General features: G+C 45.5%; 1 protein-coding gene and 1 long non-coding RNA gene across 2 annotated transcripts; both read left to right on the forward strand.

Moving 5' to 3' along the window:
• Positions 1-3,820: 3,820 nt before the first annotated feature.
• LOC121845149 lies at positions 3,821-6,331 on the forward strand. The gene is made up of 4 exons (XR_006082403.1): positions 3,821-4,077; positions 4,769-4,844; positions 4,924-5,042; positions 6,321-6,331. It is a non-coding gene; the product is annotated as an uncharacterized LOC121845149 (long non-coding RNA).
• Positions 6,332-6,343: 12 nt separating this feature from the next.
• On the forward strand, positions 6,344-10,960 carry LOC121845147 (beta-crystallin A1-like). The gene is made up of 4 exons (XM_042315892.1): positions 6,344-6,355; positions 6,469-6,489; positions 9,349-9,491; positions 10,371-10,960. The coding sequence occupies exons 1-4, from the start codon at positions 6,344-6,346 to the stop codon at positions 10,516-10,518; spliced, it is 324 nt and encodes a 107-aa protein (XP_042171826.1). The 3' UTR covers positions 10,519-10,960.
• The last annotated feature ends 5,670 nt before the right edge of the window (positions 10,961-16,630 follow it).

Here is a 16,630-nt window from a genome sequence, read left to right on the forward strand (position 1 = left end):
GGTGGAAGCCCTCAATGACAATGTCCATGCTAAAATGGGTTATATCCGAGTTGATTCCTCTAAATATTTCTATGATATGAATCCACAGCGTTAACTAAGGCATAAAGCATTTCTAAATGCTGTCCTCTCCATTTTCTAGTGTCAATTTGGTGGTCGTGCGTTTTAGGTGTCCCCAACCAATTGTGTTTTTTTGTTTGTTTCTTTGCATTGTTTGTAACTCTTTTAAAAAAAAAAAATTTTGCACATAATGTTATTTTTGTAAATAACAGCGGGTGCACGATATCTTAGGAAGTCTTGAGCTCTCTCTCGCCCTCCATTTGGCAAATCTGACCATAATTCTATCCTCCTGATTCCTGCAAAAATGAAAGCAGGAGGCACCTGTGTCTCTGTCAATAAAAAAGTGGTCAGATGAAGCAGATGCTAAGCTAAAGGACTGTTTTGCTAGCACAGACTGGAATGTGTTCTGGGATTCCTCTGATGGCATTGAGGAGTACATCACATCAGTCATCGGCTTCATCAATAAGTGCATCGATGACGTCATCCCCACAGTGACCGTACGTACATACCCCAACCAGAAGCAATGGATGACAGGCAACATCCGCATTGAGCTAAAGGCTAGAGCTGCCGCTTTCAAGGAGCGGGACTCTCACCTGGAAGCTTATAAGAAATCCCGCTCTGCCCTCTGACGAACCATCAAACAGCCAAGCGTCAATACAGGACTAAGATGGAATCGACCTATACCGGCTCTGAAGCTCGTGGGATGTGGCAGGGCTTGCAAACCATTACAGGCTACAACAGGAAGCACAGCCGAGAGCTGCCCAATGACACGAGCCTACCAGACGAGCTAAACTACTTCTATGCTCGCTTCGAGGCAAATAACACTGAAACATGCATGAGAGCACCAGCTGTTCCGGAAGAGTGTGTGATCACGCTCTCCGCAGCCGATGTGGGTAAGACCTTTAAACAGGTCAACATTCAAAAGCCCGCAGGGCCAGACGGATTACCAGGACATGTACTGTGACCATGCGCTGACCAACTGGCAAGTGTCTTCACTGACATTTTCAAACTCTCCCTGTCCAAGTCCTTAATAACAAGATGTATTAAGCAGACCACCATAGTCCCTGTGTCCAAGAACACTAAGGTAACCTGTCTAAATGACTACCGACCCGTAGCACTCACGTCTGTTGCCATGGAGTGCTTTGAATGGCTGGTTATGGCTCACATCAACACCATTATCCCAGAAACCCTAGATCCACTCCAATTTGCATACCACCCCACCAGATCAACAGATGATGCAATCTCTATTGCACTCCACACAGCCCTTTCCCACCTTGACAAAAGGAACACCTATGTGAGAATGCTATTCATTGACTACAGCTCGACATTCAACACCATAGTGCCCTCAGAACTCAATCAATAAGCTAAGGACCCTGGGACTTAACACCTCCCTCTGCAACTGGATCCTGGACTTCCTGACGGGCCGCCCCCAGGTGGTAAGGGTAGGTAACAACACATCCGCCACGCTGATCCTCAACACAGGGGCCCCTCAGGGGGTGTGTGCTCAGTCCCCTCCTGTTCACTCAAGACTGCATGGCCAGACACGACTCCAACACCATCATTAAGTTTGCCGTTGACACTACAGTGGTAGGCCTGATCATCGACAACGACGAGACAGCCTACAGGGAGGAGGTCAGAGACCTGGCCGTGGGGTGCCAGGACAACAACCTCTCCCTCAACGTGATCAAGACAAAGGAGATGATTGTGGACTACATGAAAAAGAGGACAGAGTACGCCCCCATTTTCATTGACGGGGCTGTAGTGGAGAAGGTTGAGAGCTTCAAGTTCCTTGGTGTCCACATCACCAACAAACTAACATGGTCCAAGCACACCAAGACAGTCGTGAAGAGGGCATGACAAAACCTATTCCCCTTCAGGAAACCGAAAAGATTTGGCATGGGTCCTCAGATCCTCAAAAGGTTCTACAGCTGCACCATCGAGAGCATCCTGGCTGTTTGCATCACTGCCTGGTATGGCAACTGCTTGGCCTCCGACCGCAAGGCACCACCGAGGGTAGTGAAAACAGCCCAGTACATCACTGGGGCCAAGCTTCCTGCCATCCAGGACCTCTAGACCAGGCGGTGTAAGAGGAAGGCCCTAAAAATCATCAAAGACTCCAGCCACCCTAGTAATAGACTGTTCTCTCTGCTACTGCATGGCAAGCGGTACCGGAGCGCCAAGTCTAGGTCCAAGAGGCTTTTAAACAGCCCAAAGCCATAAGACTCCTGAATATCTAATCAAATGGCTACCTAGACTATTTGCATTGCCCCCCCCACCCTCTTTCACACCACTGCTACTCTCTGTAGTTATTATCTATGCATTGTCACTTTAATAACTCTACCTACATATACATATTACCTCAACTAACCACTGCCCCCACACATTGAATCTGTACCGGTACCCCCCCTGTGTATAGTCTCGCTATTGTTATTTTACTGTTGCTCTTTAATTACTTGTTACTTTTATTTCTTAATCTTATCCATATTTTTTAAACTGCATTGTTGGTTAGGGCTTGTAAGTAAGCATTTCACTGTAAGGTCTACACTTGTTGTATTCGGCGCATGTGACTAATAAAATACAATTTGATTTGATTTGATTAAGGAATCACAACAGCTCTATGAAAGGCATTTTCATCTGCAACATCTAAGTGGGATGCCCCACTACAGCACGTTCAGATAGAAATATATCATGTAGAATATACATGCTACTCATTCATATAGGAATCATGTCAGTTACAAGACATTTCTATCTGCACCATTTGGAAAGAAATAGGCTCGAGGCTCGGCTCTCTCCTCTCGACCACTATTAAAATCTTGACATTTCAGTCATCAATTTGCGGCCTGCATCAATATGATTTAAAAATAGCCTCTCTGGTATGTAAATGTGGAATTCCTACCTTAATGTTCTTAGTCTAAAATCTGCAACCTCACTGTTCAAATAATATTGTTGCACATGCAATATACCAAATATGAAGTTTGTATGGAACCAGCCTGCCATAACCTCCTCAAATGTTCTAGCTCAGAGGTCAAGGGTTAAATGAGGTCATCAGGAACTGTGTGTGTGTGTGTGGAGGGGGGGCCACCATGACAACCGTGTGAACTCACCAGTACTATGGGCTTGGATAAACAGAACATCATGTATTGGCCTAACATCTCTAGTATAGCCTAGCCTACTGCTGGAACCTACTACAATTTTAGCTCACTTTTAAAAATGTATGGCTGTGACTTGACCTTTTGCTTCTATAGAATAGGCTATATAACTAGGGTTAGTATATTAGGCTATATCAATACTAACATCTAATTTGATTGAAGTCATTGTGATAGGCAAGGCAGCTATTTCATAACATTATCTCTACATTTAACTGAAGTCACACTCTTTGACACTAATTTCTAGTTTCCATCATTTTCCTAAATGTTTTCCTCTAAAAGCACACAGTGGTCTGACCACAGCACAGGAGAGGTAAATTCTTGTCATTCTCTACCTACAGCCAGGTCATTGTTAACGCTCTACCTACAGCCCGGCCATTGTTAATGCTATACGATGGCACTGCTGACCTATACGAATATAACGGCATTCGGCCCAACACTGGGCCCCCCCATTCACTCTGAACGGACCGCGAACATCACTGTCCCACCATGCATTCAACCGGTACTATATTATCTGCTGAGTCAACAAGGCGCACACCCGACCGCATAGGAAACAAATAAAGGGAGAGAGGGAGAGGGGGGGGGGACGGACTCGTGTATTGCTCACACGGCCGCGCGCACCATAGGACACATTTACGCACGGATACATAGAGGGGTGCCGAAATAGAAACACGCGCACGGGCGTGCTAACTTTACCCCCAACTCACTTACACCTCACTCACACAGACATGATGAAACGCGCACACGCACGCACGTTGTCGCCAGTGGAGACACGCGGGCCACCGTGGACTGCGGTATAAAACAGAAGAGCCAGATTCTCACAAAACTCTATGTAAAAGGATTGGCGCGTGAGAGAGGAGAGGAGACGAACCAGGTAAGCCCCCGGTCCTGGTTGAACCGAATAGCCCATGGTGTTTCAACAGAACAGATTTAGGCCTAGGCTATCCACCCGCGTAACACTCATAATTGGATAAACATTTTGAGAAGTATTTCTTAGCCTATATTTATAAAAATATTAAATGTAATTGTAGGCCTAGTCCAAATAGGGTTCGTTGTTGGTGATGGAATAAATATAGGCTGTTATTAGAAATTGATAACGTTAAATTATTGGATTTTGTGTTGGCTTATGTTACAGTATGTTTTATAAAATGGTTTTAACCAGTTTTTAACTTTTACATTTAAAAAAAAAACTTTTTGTAAGGATTGTCACAACATCTTTGGGGATATGCTATACTAGGCTACCATGACCTTTGATTAGAGTTTGTGGATGATGGCAGTAATGTTAGTTGTTTGTGGTTCCATAAATTGGTTCCATCAGAATGGAAATAATATCCGAGTGACATCTCGAACATGAGGACATTTCCAGACATCATCATTAACATATTTCATAGATTACTGGGAATGCTTAAACAATATTAAAGGATTTTAATACATTGAATTGTAATCTATCCTAGTTTAAATGATGAAACTTCCCTCTCATGCCACCTCTCTCCCCCTCTCCCCTCTCCCCCCTCTCTCTCCCCCTCTCTCTCCCCTCTCTCTCTCCCCTCCCCCTCTCTCTATAGACATGAATAGAGCTACTAAAACCCACATGACCTCCCCATGTTTTTCCCTGGCATGGGTATGGCCCCTTTTTTCAAGGTGATCTCACACATACACATATTTAAATAATCGATTATATGATTTACACAAACACACTAATATCTATCTGTCGCTGTAGGTGACTGTGTTTGAGCAGGAGCACTTCCAGGGCAAGTGCCAGGAGTTCACCTCTGAGTGCTGTAACATCCAGAACTGTGGTCTGGACAACATCCGTTCTATCAGAGTGGAGAGTGGAGCGTGAGTCTCTTACAACCCTGATTGTCTGTGGAGGCTGTGTGTGTGAGTGGAGGTATCCGTGTGTGTGTGTGTGTGTTGGTGGAGCGTGAGTCTCTTACAACCCTGGTTGTCTGTGGAGGCTGTGTGTGTGAGTGGAGGTATCGGTGTGTGTGTGTGTTGGTGGAGCGTGAGTCTCTTACAACCCTGGTTGTCTGTGGAGGCTGTGTGTGTGAGTGGAGGTATCCGTGTGTGTGTGTGTGTGTGTGTTGGTGGAGCGTGAGTGGGGGTATCTGTGTTTGGTTTTTGTCTGTGTGGGTGGGGGTATGATTCTCTGTGCTGTAGCCTGTTGTCATGCATGGTCAACCATTGACCACCAGGGTGGGGTGTTGTCCCTCTGTCCTGCTCTTTCTCATTGTATTTTAATCTGTCCCCTTCTCTCATTGAATGAAATGCAATATGTCAGTAACTCTCTCCTCCTCTCTGTCCTCTTCTATCTCTGAATGTAACATATCAGTAACTCTCTCTCCTCCCTCTCTATTCTCTTCTATCTCTGAATGTAACTAGTCAGTAACTCTCTCCTCCCTCTCTGTCCTCTTCTATCTCTGAATGTAACTAGTCAGTAACTCTCTCCTCCCTCTCTGTCCTCTTCTATCTCTGAATGTAACTATCTCTGAATGTAATCTCTATGTAACAGTAACTCTCTCTCCCTCTCTGTCCTCTTCTATCTCTGAATGTAACATATCAGTAACTCTCTCCTCCCTCTCTGTCCTCTTCTATCTCTGAATGTAACATATCAGTAACTCTCTCCTCCCTCTCTGTCCTCTTCTATCTCTGAATGTAACATATCAGTAACTCTCTCCTCCCTCTCTGTCCTCTTCTATCTCTGAATGTAACTAGTCAGTAACTCTCTCCTCCCTCTCTGTCCTCTTCTATCTCTGAATGTAACTAGTCAGTAACTCTCTCTCCCTACCCCTGTAGCTGGGTATCTCTGAGCATCATGACTTCCAGGGCCAGCTGTGTTCATCTCTGAGAGGAGTAACATATCAGTAACTCTCTCTCCTCCCTCTCTGTCCTCTTCTACTAACTAGTCGCTCTACTCCCTCTCTGTCCTCTTCTATCTCTGAATGTGGTCAGCTCTCATGTCCCTCTGTCCTCCTCTGAATGTAACTAGTCCCATCTATCTGTCCTCTTCTATCTCTGAATGTAACATATCAGTAACTCTCTCCTCCCTCTCTGTCCTCTTGTGTGTGTCTCTGAAATGTAACTAGTCAGTAACAGTCTCTCTCCCTACCCCTGTAGCTGGGTGGGCTACATAGAGCATCATGACTTCCAGGGCCAGCAGTTCATCCTGTGTTTAGAGAAGAGAGTACCCCCACTGGGACGCAGTATTCTAGTTAGGCTCCCTGTCCTACCACGTGGAGCGCTATGTCATGTTTATAGAAGACAGTGGTCAGTATTCTACTGCGCTGTGAGGACTGTGTGTGTGTTAGTGTTTATAGAAGACAGTATTCTATGTTAGTGTGTGTTGTGTAGAAGACAGTGTCAGTATGTGTGTGTGTGTAGTGTTTATAGAAGACAGTATTCTATGTTGTGTTTGTGAAGTGTGGGATGTTAGTGTTTAGAAATACAGTGAGAGATGGATACATAGAGAGCGTGGGAAAGAGTGTCAGTATTCTATGTTAGTGTTTATAGAAGACAGTGGTCAGTATTCTATGTTAGTGTTTATAGAAGACAGTGGTCAGTATTCTATGTTAGTGTTTATAGAAGACAGTATTCTATGTTATGTTAGTGTTTATAGAAGACAGTATTCTATGTTAGTGTTTATAGAAGACAGTAATCTATGTTAGTGTTTATAGAAGACAGTGGTCAGTATTCTATGTTAGTGTTTATAGAAGACAGTATTCTATGTTAGTGTTTATAGAAGACAGTATTCTATGTTTGTGTTTATAGAAGACAGTGGTCAGTATTCTATGTTAGTGTTTATAGAAGACAGTATTCTATGTTAGTGTTTATAGAAGACAGTGGTCAGTATTCTATGTTAGTGTTTATAGAAGACAGTATTCTATGTTAGTGTTTATAGAAGACAGTGGTCAGTATTCTATGTTAGTGTTTATAGAAGACAGTATTCTATGTTAGTGTTTATAGAAGACAGTATTCTATGTTAGTGTTTATAGAAGACAGTATTCTATGTTAGTGTTTATAGAAGACAGTATTCTATGTTAGTGTTTATAGAAGACAGTATTCTATGTTAGTGTTTATAGAAGACAGTATTCTATGTTAGTGTTTATAGAAGACAGTATTCTATGTTTGTGTTTATAGAAGACAGTGGTCAGTATTCTATGTTAGTGTTTATAGAAGAGTACTGTATGTGTCAGTCTGTATGAGAAAGCAAAAGGAAACTAACTGAGATTGTGTCCTATCGTGTTTATCCCTCCCACTCTCTCTCCCTTCTCTCTTCCACTCCCACTATCCTGTCTCTCCCTGCTCCACTATCCTCCTCCTCTATCCTCTCTCTCCCTCTATCTCTATCCTTCTCTTCCTCTATCTCTCCCTCAGTGGTCTCTATTCTCTCTTCCTCTATCCTCTCTTCCTCTATCCTCTCTTCCTCTATCCTCTATCCTCTTCCTCTATCCTCTCTCCTCTATCCCTCTATCCTCTCTGTCCCTCTATCCTCTCTCTTCCTCTATCTCTCTCTCCCCTCTATCCTCTAAGACCTCTATCCTCTATCTCTCTTCCTCTATCCTCTCTCCCTCTATCCTCTCTCTCCCTCTATCCTCTCTTCCTCTATCCTCTCTCTCTTCCTCTATCCTCTCTCTCCCTCTATCCTCTCTCTCTATCCCTCTATCCTCTCTTCCTCTATCCCTCTATCCCTCTATCCTCTCTCTCCCTCTATCCTCTCTTCCTCTATCCTCTCTCCCTCTATCCTCTCTCTCCCTCTATCCTCTCTCTCCCTCTATCCTCTCTCTCTCCTCTATCCTCTCTCCTCCCTCTATCCTCTCTCTCCCTCTATCCTCTCTTCCCTCTATCCTCTATCCTCAGTATTCTATCTCTCCCTCCCTCTCTATGTTTGTCTTTCTCTCCCTCTATCTCTCTATCCCTCTATGTTCTCTTTCCCTCTCTCCCTCTATCCTCTCTCTCCCTCTAGTCCTCCTCTCTATCTCTCTTCCTCTATCCTCTCTTCCTCTATCCTCTCTTCCCTCTATCCTCTCTCTCCCTCTATCTCTCTTCCTCTATCCTCTCTCCTCTATCCCTCTCTCTCCTCTATCCTCTCTCTCCCTCTATCCTCTCCCTCTATCCTCTCTCTCCCTCTATCCTCTCTCTCTCCTCCTCCCTCTATCCTCTCTTCCTCTATCCTCTCTTCCTCTATCCTCTCTCTCCCTCTATCCTCTCTCTCCCTCTATCCTCTCTCCCTCTATCTCTCCCTCTTCCTCTATCCTCTCTCTCCTCTATCCTCTATCCTCTTCCTCTATCCTCTCTTCCTCTATCCTCTCTTCCTCTATCCCTCTATCCTCTCTCCTCTATCCTCTCTTCCTCTATCCCTCTCTCCCTCTATCCTCTCTCTCCCTCTATCCTCTCTTCCTCTATCCTCTCTTCCCCCTCTATCCTCTCTTCCTCTATCCTCTCTCTCCCTCTATCCTCTCTCTCCTCTATCCTCTCTTCCTCTATCCTCTCTCTCTTCCTCTATCCTCTTCCTCTATCCTCTCTCTTCCTCTATCCCTCTCTTCCTCTATCTATCCTCTCTTCCTCTATCCTCTCTTCCTCTATCCTCTCTCTCCTCCTCTATCTCTCTTCCTCTATCCTCTCTTCCTCTATCCTCTCTTCTCTCCCTCTATCCTCCTCTCTCTCCCTCTATCCTCTCTCTCCTCTATCCTCTCTCTCCCTCTATCCTCTCTCTCCCTCTATCCTCTCTCCCTCTATCCTCTCTCTTCCTCTATCTCTCTCTCCTCTATCCTCTATCCTCTCTCCTCTATCCTCTCTCTCCCTCTATCCTCTCTTCCTCTCCTCTCTCTATCCTCTCTCTCCTCTATCCTCTCTTCCTCTATCCTCTCTTCCTCTATCCTCTCTTCCTCTATCCTCTCTTCCCTCTATCCTCTCCTCCTCTTCCCCCTCTATCCTCTCTCCCTCTATCCTCTCTCTCCCTCTATCCCTCCCCTCTATCCTCTTCCCCCTCTATCCTCTCTCTCCCTCTATCCTCTCCTTCCCCCTCTATCCTCTCTCCCCCTCTATCCTCTCTCTCCCTCTAATCCTCTCTCCCCCTCTATCCTCGCTCTCCCTGTATCCTCGCTCCACCCCCCCCCTCTATCCTCTCTCCTCCTTCCCCTCCCAGTCCCACCAGAGCAGTCGTATGCAGATCTTTGAGAAAGAGAACTTCATGGGTCGCAGCGCTGAGCTGTGTGATGATTACCCCTCTCTGAGGGCCATGGGCTGGTGCATGCCCGAGGTCGGATCCATGCACATTCAGTGTGGCGCGTAAGTCAACATTAAACACAAGCACACACTCACTAATTAGATACTGTACAAAAACACAATGGCACAAACCTCAGGAGGTTGGTGGTATCTTATTTGGGGGGGGCTTGTGGTGACTGCTGGATCGAAGTAAGTGTAATGGTATCAACCACGTGGTTTCTATGTGTTTGATGCCATTCCATTTGCTCTGATACAGCCGTTATTATGAGACGTCCTCCCCTCAGCAGCCTCCACTGACACAAACACACTCCAATCTTGCTATAGTGAAACAATTAAAGCAAAACATTGTGTGACAATTCTATTCAATGTCAAGCGAAACTCCACTCTAAGCCAAACATGTCTCTCCCTCCCTCTGCACCCCACCTATCACCCTCTCTCTCTCTCCCTCCCTCCATCCCTCCCCCTCCGCTCCCTCTCTCCCTCCATCCCTCCCTTCCCCCCCTCCGCTCCCTCTCTCTCTCTCCTCCATCCCTCCCTTCCCCCTCCCCCTCCCTCCCTCTCTCCTCTCTCCCTCCCTCCCCTCCGCTCCCTCTCTCCTCTCTCTCCCTCCATCCCTCCCTTCCCCCTCCCCTCCCGCTCCCTCTCTCCTCTCTCCCTCCGCTCCCTCCCTTCCCCACTCCGTCTCTCTCCTCCCCACCCCCTCCGCTCCCTCTCTCCTCTCTCCCTCCATCCCTCCCTTCCCCCTCCGCTCCCTCTCTCCTCTCTCCCTCCGCTTCCTCCCTTCCCCGCTCCGTCTCTCTCCCCCCCCTCCCCCCGCTCCCCCTCCCTCCTCCCTCCCCCCCTCCGCTCCCTTTCTCCTCTCTCCCTCCGCTCCCTCCCTTCCCCGCTCCATCTCTCTCCCCCCCTCTGCTCCCTCTCTCCTCTCTCCCTCCATCCCCACAGCTTTGTGTGCTACCAGTTCCCCGGCTACAGGGGCCAGCAGTACATCATGGAGTGTGAGAGACACAGTGGAGATTACCAACACTGGAAGAACTGGGGCTCCCACTGCCAGACCCCCCAGATCCAGTCTATCCGCCGTATCCAGCACTAACCGGGCCCAGAGCGGACCGTACCCCTAACAGAGCCCCAGGCTTCGGCCTAGGGCTGGGTCTACTGGGGCCTTGTCACAGCACGGCCAACACATACACAGTCAGTCAGAACCATCCCACAGTTTCTACTAACACATCTCAACTCCGTCACGGACGTCCTCAGATCCTCCTGTTGATAACACAACAGGGTATTATTCCTACGAGAGGCGACTCGTATATCAGTGCCGTAACGTCAACAGCAACGTGAGACGAGTTGAGTCATCACTGTAACACGTTATAGAGGACCGTTATAGTGTAATAACAGTCTTGCAGGTTGTAGTATATATATCACAGATATATATCAGGGACTTTGGTTCACCAGCACCAATAACAGCAATAGACAGTAGTGGTGAGAGAGGAGGAGGAGGGAGATCATCACTGACCAATAAACTCATGCTCAACTCAGACCTGGGTCCTGTGTTCTTCTTGGGTAGTATATGTTTGTACACATTCACTATATACCGTACTATACACTGGGTAGTTTGGATACTGGATGCTGATTGGCTAAAACAGCATTCAGCCGTGTGTATGTGAGACCGTATACCATGACTATGACGTTGCGTCTTTTCCCCTTTATTAAAATGGCTACATCAACAATAGGTTGGCATGACGATGTAGAAAATAAGCGTTTGATGAATTTGAGAGAAAACAAAATGAAAAGAACACAAAAACGGAGCTGTACTATATGTCTTCATACACACATCTACTATATACTGTACTATATGTCTTCATGCACACATCTACCATATACTGTACTACTATATACTATATACTGTACTATATGTCTTCATACACACATCTACTATATACTGTACTACTATATACTATATACTGTACTATATGTCTTCATACACACATCTACTATATACTGTACTACTATATACTATATACTGTACTATATGTCTTCATACACACATCTACTATACACTGTACTATATGTCTTCATACACACATCTACTATATACTGTACTATATGTCTTCATACACACATCTACTATATACTGTACTATATGTCTTCATACACACATCTACTATATACTGTACTATATGTCTTCATACACATATCTACTATATACTGTACTATATGTCTTCATACACACATCTACTATATACTGTACTATATGTCTTCATACACACATCTACTATATACTGTACTACTATATACTATATACTGTACTATATGTCTTCATACACACATCTACTATATACTGTACTACTATATACTGTACTATATGTCTTCATACACACATCTACTATATACTGTACTATATGTATGTCTTTATATAGATACATCTAAATGTCTTCATACACATATCTACAATACATCTACTACATATAATATATACTTGTATTATACTGTACATCTGTACTCAACATCTATTGTACTATACATCCTTTTTGCCTCTGGGGGGTGCTCTTGAGCCAAAAGAGGTCCCTTAAATCAGAATTTCCCAACCATCTCCTTGGGCTCCCCCAGACATTTCACATTTTCGTTTTAACCTTAAACTGGCACGCATGATTGAATTCGTCAACTAATCGTCAAGCCTTTGACTAATTGAACCAGGTGTGACAATTTAAGGTTAAAAAAAAAAAATGTGAAACGTCTGGGGAGGCCCAAGGAGAGGGCTGGGAAACACTGCCTTAACTCAATGGACAGAAGTAGTCCAGGAATGACCTCATTGGAGCACACACAAAGGGCATACCTCCCCACGCCCATGACTTAAAGCTTTTATTACTCGCCTACTAAGGGCTGTGTGGTTTAACAAGGAAACATCTATTCATATAATACCATATGTGTATATGAAACATAGTCACCTCTCAAACCAAAATTTGAGTCAAAATAAATAAATGCATTCTACACTCACGGTGTACCTTTAAATGTATGTGTGTGTGTTGACTGTATGCCTGTATACACATTTAGCTGTTGTCATGGAGTCAGCTCACGGGGATCCAAATAAAGATCAAGTCTTATAAAATAAGTGAATGTTTTTGTTAATGATGTCTTTCCGGCTTACTTACAGTGTAGGAGTGACTTTTTATTTAACTAAGCATATAAGGTGTTCACTTTTATGAACTAAGTTTCCATGGTGATATTAGTTGGTCTTTGATAACAGAACACCCACATCAAGAGGCACAAAACCAGCTTTATACTCAGAAAACAACTTCATAACAGTAAAAAACAATTACAATCAATTTATTCTCATTATAATTTGACTATAATTAAACTTTTTCAAAATCATTGATTGAATAAATTCCTTACAAAAAAAACAACATCAAATGTAGGCCACTCAAAACACCTGAGCTAGGAACCATGACAACACAGCTGACTAACAATACAGTGATACTGTTGAAATACAAAGGCTGTGTCCCAGATGGCACCTTATTCCCTCTATAGTGCACTACTTTTGACCAGAGCCCTGTATGTGCCCTGTCAAAAGTGCCTGTGATGTACCTAACTTCACATATGTTTCAGGTGTCTATACAGTATGGCCGAGTCCGAAATGGCACCCCATTCCCTATATAGTACACTACTTTTGGCCGTTCAAAATGAGTGCACTATATAGTGAATAGCGTGCCATTTGGGCCATACCCCATGTGATCATGCACCGGAGGGAAACTGGTTTATATTTGAAGTGGAGTAAATGACTACTTCCCTTTTCAGTTGTGTTATAAGAAACCTTCGAAACGGAGTTCCTGTCCTCTCTTCATCCTCTTTCCTTCTGTGTAAAATCCCCTGTTCTCCTCTTTCCTCCTGTACCACTCTGTTTTATCCTCCTGTACCGCTCTGGTTTTATCCTCCTGTACCACTCTGTTTTATCCTCCTGTACCACTCTGTTTTATCCTCCTGTACCACTCTGTTTTATCCTCCTGTACCGCTCTGGTTTTATCCTCCTGTACCGCTCTGGTTTTATCCTCCTGTACCGCTCTGGTTTTATCCTCCTGTACCACTCTGGTTTTATCCTCCTGTACCGCTCTGGTTTTATCCTCCTGTACCACTCTGGTTTTATCCTCCTGTACCGCTCTGGTTTTATCCTCCTGTACCACTCTGTTTTATCCTCCTGTACCGCTCTGGTTTTATCCTCCTGTACCACTCTGGTTTTATCCTCCTGTACCGCTCTGGTTTTATCCTCCTGTACCACTCTGTTTTATCCTCCTGTACCGCTCTGGTTTTATCCTCCTGTACCACTCTGTTTTATCCTCCTGTACCACTCTGTTTTATCCTCCTGTACCACTCTGTTTTATCCTCCTGTACCACTCTGGTTTTATCCTCCTGTACCACTCTGTTTTATCCTCCTGTACCGCTCTGGTTTTATCCTCCTGTACCACTCTGTTTTATCCTCCTGTACCACTCTGTTTTTTCCTCCTGTACCGCTCTGGTTTTATAATCCTGTACCGCTCTGGTTTATCCTCCTGTACCACTCTGGTTTTATCCTCCTGTACCGCTCTGGTTTTATCCTCCTGTACCGCTCTGGTTTTATCCTCCTGTACCACTCTGGTTTTATCCTCCTGTACCGCTCTGGTTTTATCCTCCTGTACCGCTCTGGTTTTATAATCTTGTACCGCTCTGGTTTAATCCTCCTGTACCACTCTGTTTTATCCTCCTGTACCGCTCTGGTTTTATCCTCCTGTACCGCTCTGGTTTTATCCTCCTGTACCGCTCTGGTTTTATCCTCCTGTACTGCTCTGGTTTTATCCTCCTGTACCGCTCTGGTTTTATCCTCCTGTACCGCTCTGTTTTATCCTCCTGTACCGCTCTGTTTTATCCTCCTGTACCACTCTGGTTTTATCCTCCTGTACCGCTCTGTTTTATCCTCCTGTACCGCTCTGTTTTATCCTCCTGTACCGCTCTGTTTTATCCTCCTGCACTACTCTGTTTTATCCTCCTGTGGATGAACCTCTTCAATTATGACTGGGTTTATTATCTATATATGTCAATCCCCCTCTAGGTGCATGTCAACAGCCTAGACATACAGTATTGTCTGCGTTCCAAATGGGACCTTTATTCATAGTGCACAACTTTTGACCAGGGTTAAAGTTCAGGGTCAAAAGTAGGGCACTATGAAGTGAAAAGGGTTACATTTGAGACACACGCGTTTTGTCTCTTCTTCTGATTCAACTCCTTTCCTTAATCTGCACTGATGTTAGAGAGCTGGACTGGGGAAAGTACCTAGAGGACAGCTAGAGGATACCTAGAGGACAGCTAGAGGACACCTAGAGGACACCTAGAGGACAGCTAGAGGACAGCTAGAGGACAGCTAGAGGACAGCTAGAGGATACCTAGAGGACAGCTAGAGGACAGCTAGAGGACAGCTAGAGGATACCTAGAGGACAGCTAGAGGACAGCTAGAGGATACCTAGAGGAGAGCTAGAGGATACCTAGAGGACAGCTAGAGGACAGCTAGAGGATACCTAGAGGACAGCTAGAGGATACCTAGAGGATACCTAGGGGACAGCTAGAGGATACCAAGAGGACAGCTAGAGCACAGCTAGAGGATACCTAGAGGACAGCTAGAGGACAGCTAGATAATACCTAGAGGATACCTTCGAGGACAGCTAGAGGATACCTAGAGGACAGCTAGAGGATACCTAGAGGACAGGATGAGGATATCTAGAGGACAGCTAGAGGATACCTAGGGGACAGCTAGAGGATACCTAGAGGACAGCTAGAGGATACCTAGAGGACAGCTATAGGATACCTAGAGGACAGCTAGAGGATACCTAGAGGATACCTAGGGGACAGCTAGGGGATAACAAGAGGACAGCTAGAGGACAGCTAGAGGATACCTCGAGGACAGCTAGAGGATACCTAGAGGACAGCTAGAGGACAGCTAGAGGACAGCTAGAGGACAGCTAGATAATACCTAGAGGATACCTTCGAGGACAGCTAGAGGATACCTAGAGGACAGCTCTAGAGGATACCTAGAGGATACCTAGAGGACAGCTAGAGGATACCTAGAGGACAGCTAGAGGATACCTAGAGGACAGCTAGAGGACAGCTAGAGGATACCTAGAGGACAGCTAGAGGATACCTAGAGGACAGCTAGAGGACAGCTAGAGGATACCTAGAGGATACCTAGAGGACAGCTAGAGGATACCTAGAGGACAGCTAGAGGACAGCTAGAGGACAGCTAGATAGGATACCTAGAGGATACCTTCGAGGACAGCTAGAGGACAGCTAGAGGACAGCTAGAGGATACCTAGAGGACAGCTAGAGGATACCTAGAGGACAGCTAGAGGATACTAGAGGACAGCTAGAGGACAGCTAGAGGATACCTAGAGGACAGCTAGAGGATACCTAGAGGACAGCTAGAGGACAGCTAGAGGATACCTAGAGGAGCTAGAGGACAGCTAGAGGACAGCTAGAGGACAGCTAGATAATACCTAGAGGATACCTTCGAGGACAGCTAGAGGATATCTAGAGGACAGCTAGAGGACAGCTAGAGGACAGCTAGAGGATATCTAGAGGACAGCTAGAGGATATCTAGAGGACAGCTAGAGGATACCTAGAGGACAGCTAGAGGATACCTAGAGGACAGCTAGAGGATACCTAGAGGACAGCTAGAGGACAGCTAGAGGATACCTAGAGGACAGCTAGAGGATACCTAGAGGACAGGCTAGAGGACAGCTAGAGGATACCTAGAGGATACCTAGAGGACAGCTAGAGGATAGGACTAGAGGATACCTAGAGGACAGCTAGAGGACAGCTAGAGGATACCTAGAGGACAGCTAGAGGACAGCTAGAGGATACCTAGAGGACAGCTAGAGGACAGCTAGAGGATACCTAGAGGACAGCTAGAGGATACCTAGAGGACAGCTAGAGGATACCTAGAGGACAGCTAGAGGATACCTAGAGGACAGCTAGAGGACAGCTATAGGATACCTAGAGGACAGCTAGAGGATACCTAGAGGATACCTAGGGGACAGCTAGAGGACAGCTAGAGGATACCTCGAGGACAGCTAGAGGATACCTAGAGGACAGCTAGAGGATACCTAGAGGACAGCTAGAGGACAGCTAGATAATACCTAGAGGATACCTAGAGGACAGCTAGAGGATACCTAGAGGACAGACTAGAG

The sequence above is a fragment of the Oncorhynchus tshawytscha genome, unplaced genomic scaffold, assembly GCF_018296145.1.
Source record: "Oncorhynchus tshawytscha isolate Ot180627B unplaced genomic scaffold, Otsh_v2.0 Un_contig_10255_pilon_pilon, whole genome shotgun sequence".
Taxonomy (NCBI): Eukaryota; Metazoa; Chordata; class Actinopteri; order Salmoniformes; family Salmonidae; genus Oncorhynchus; species Oncorhynchus tshawytscha.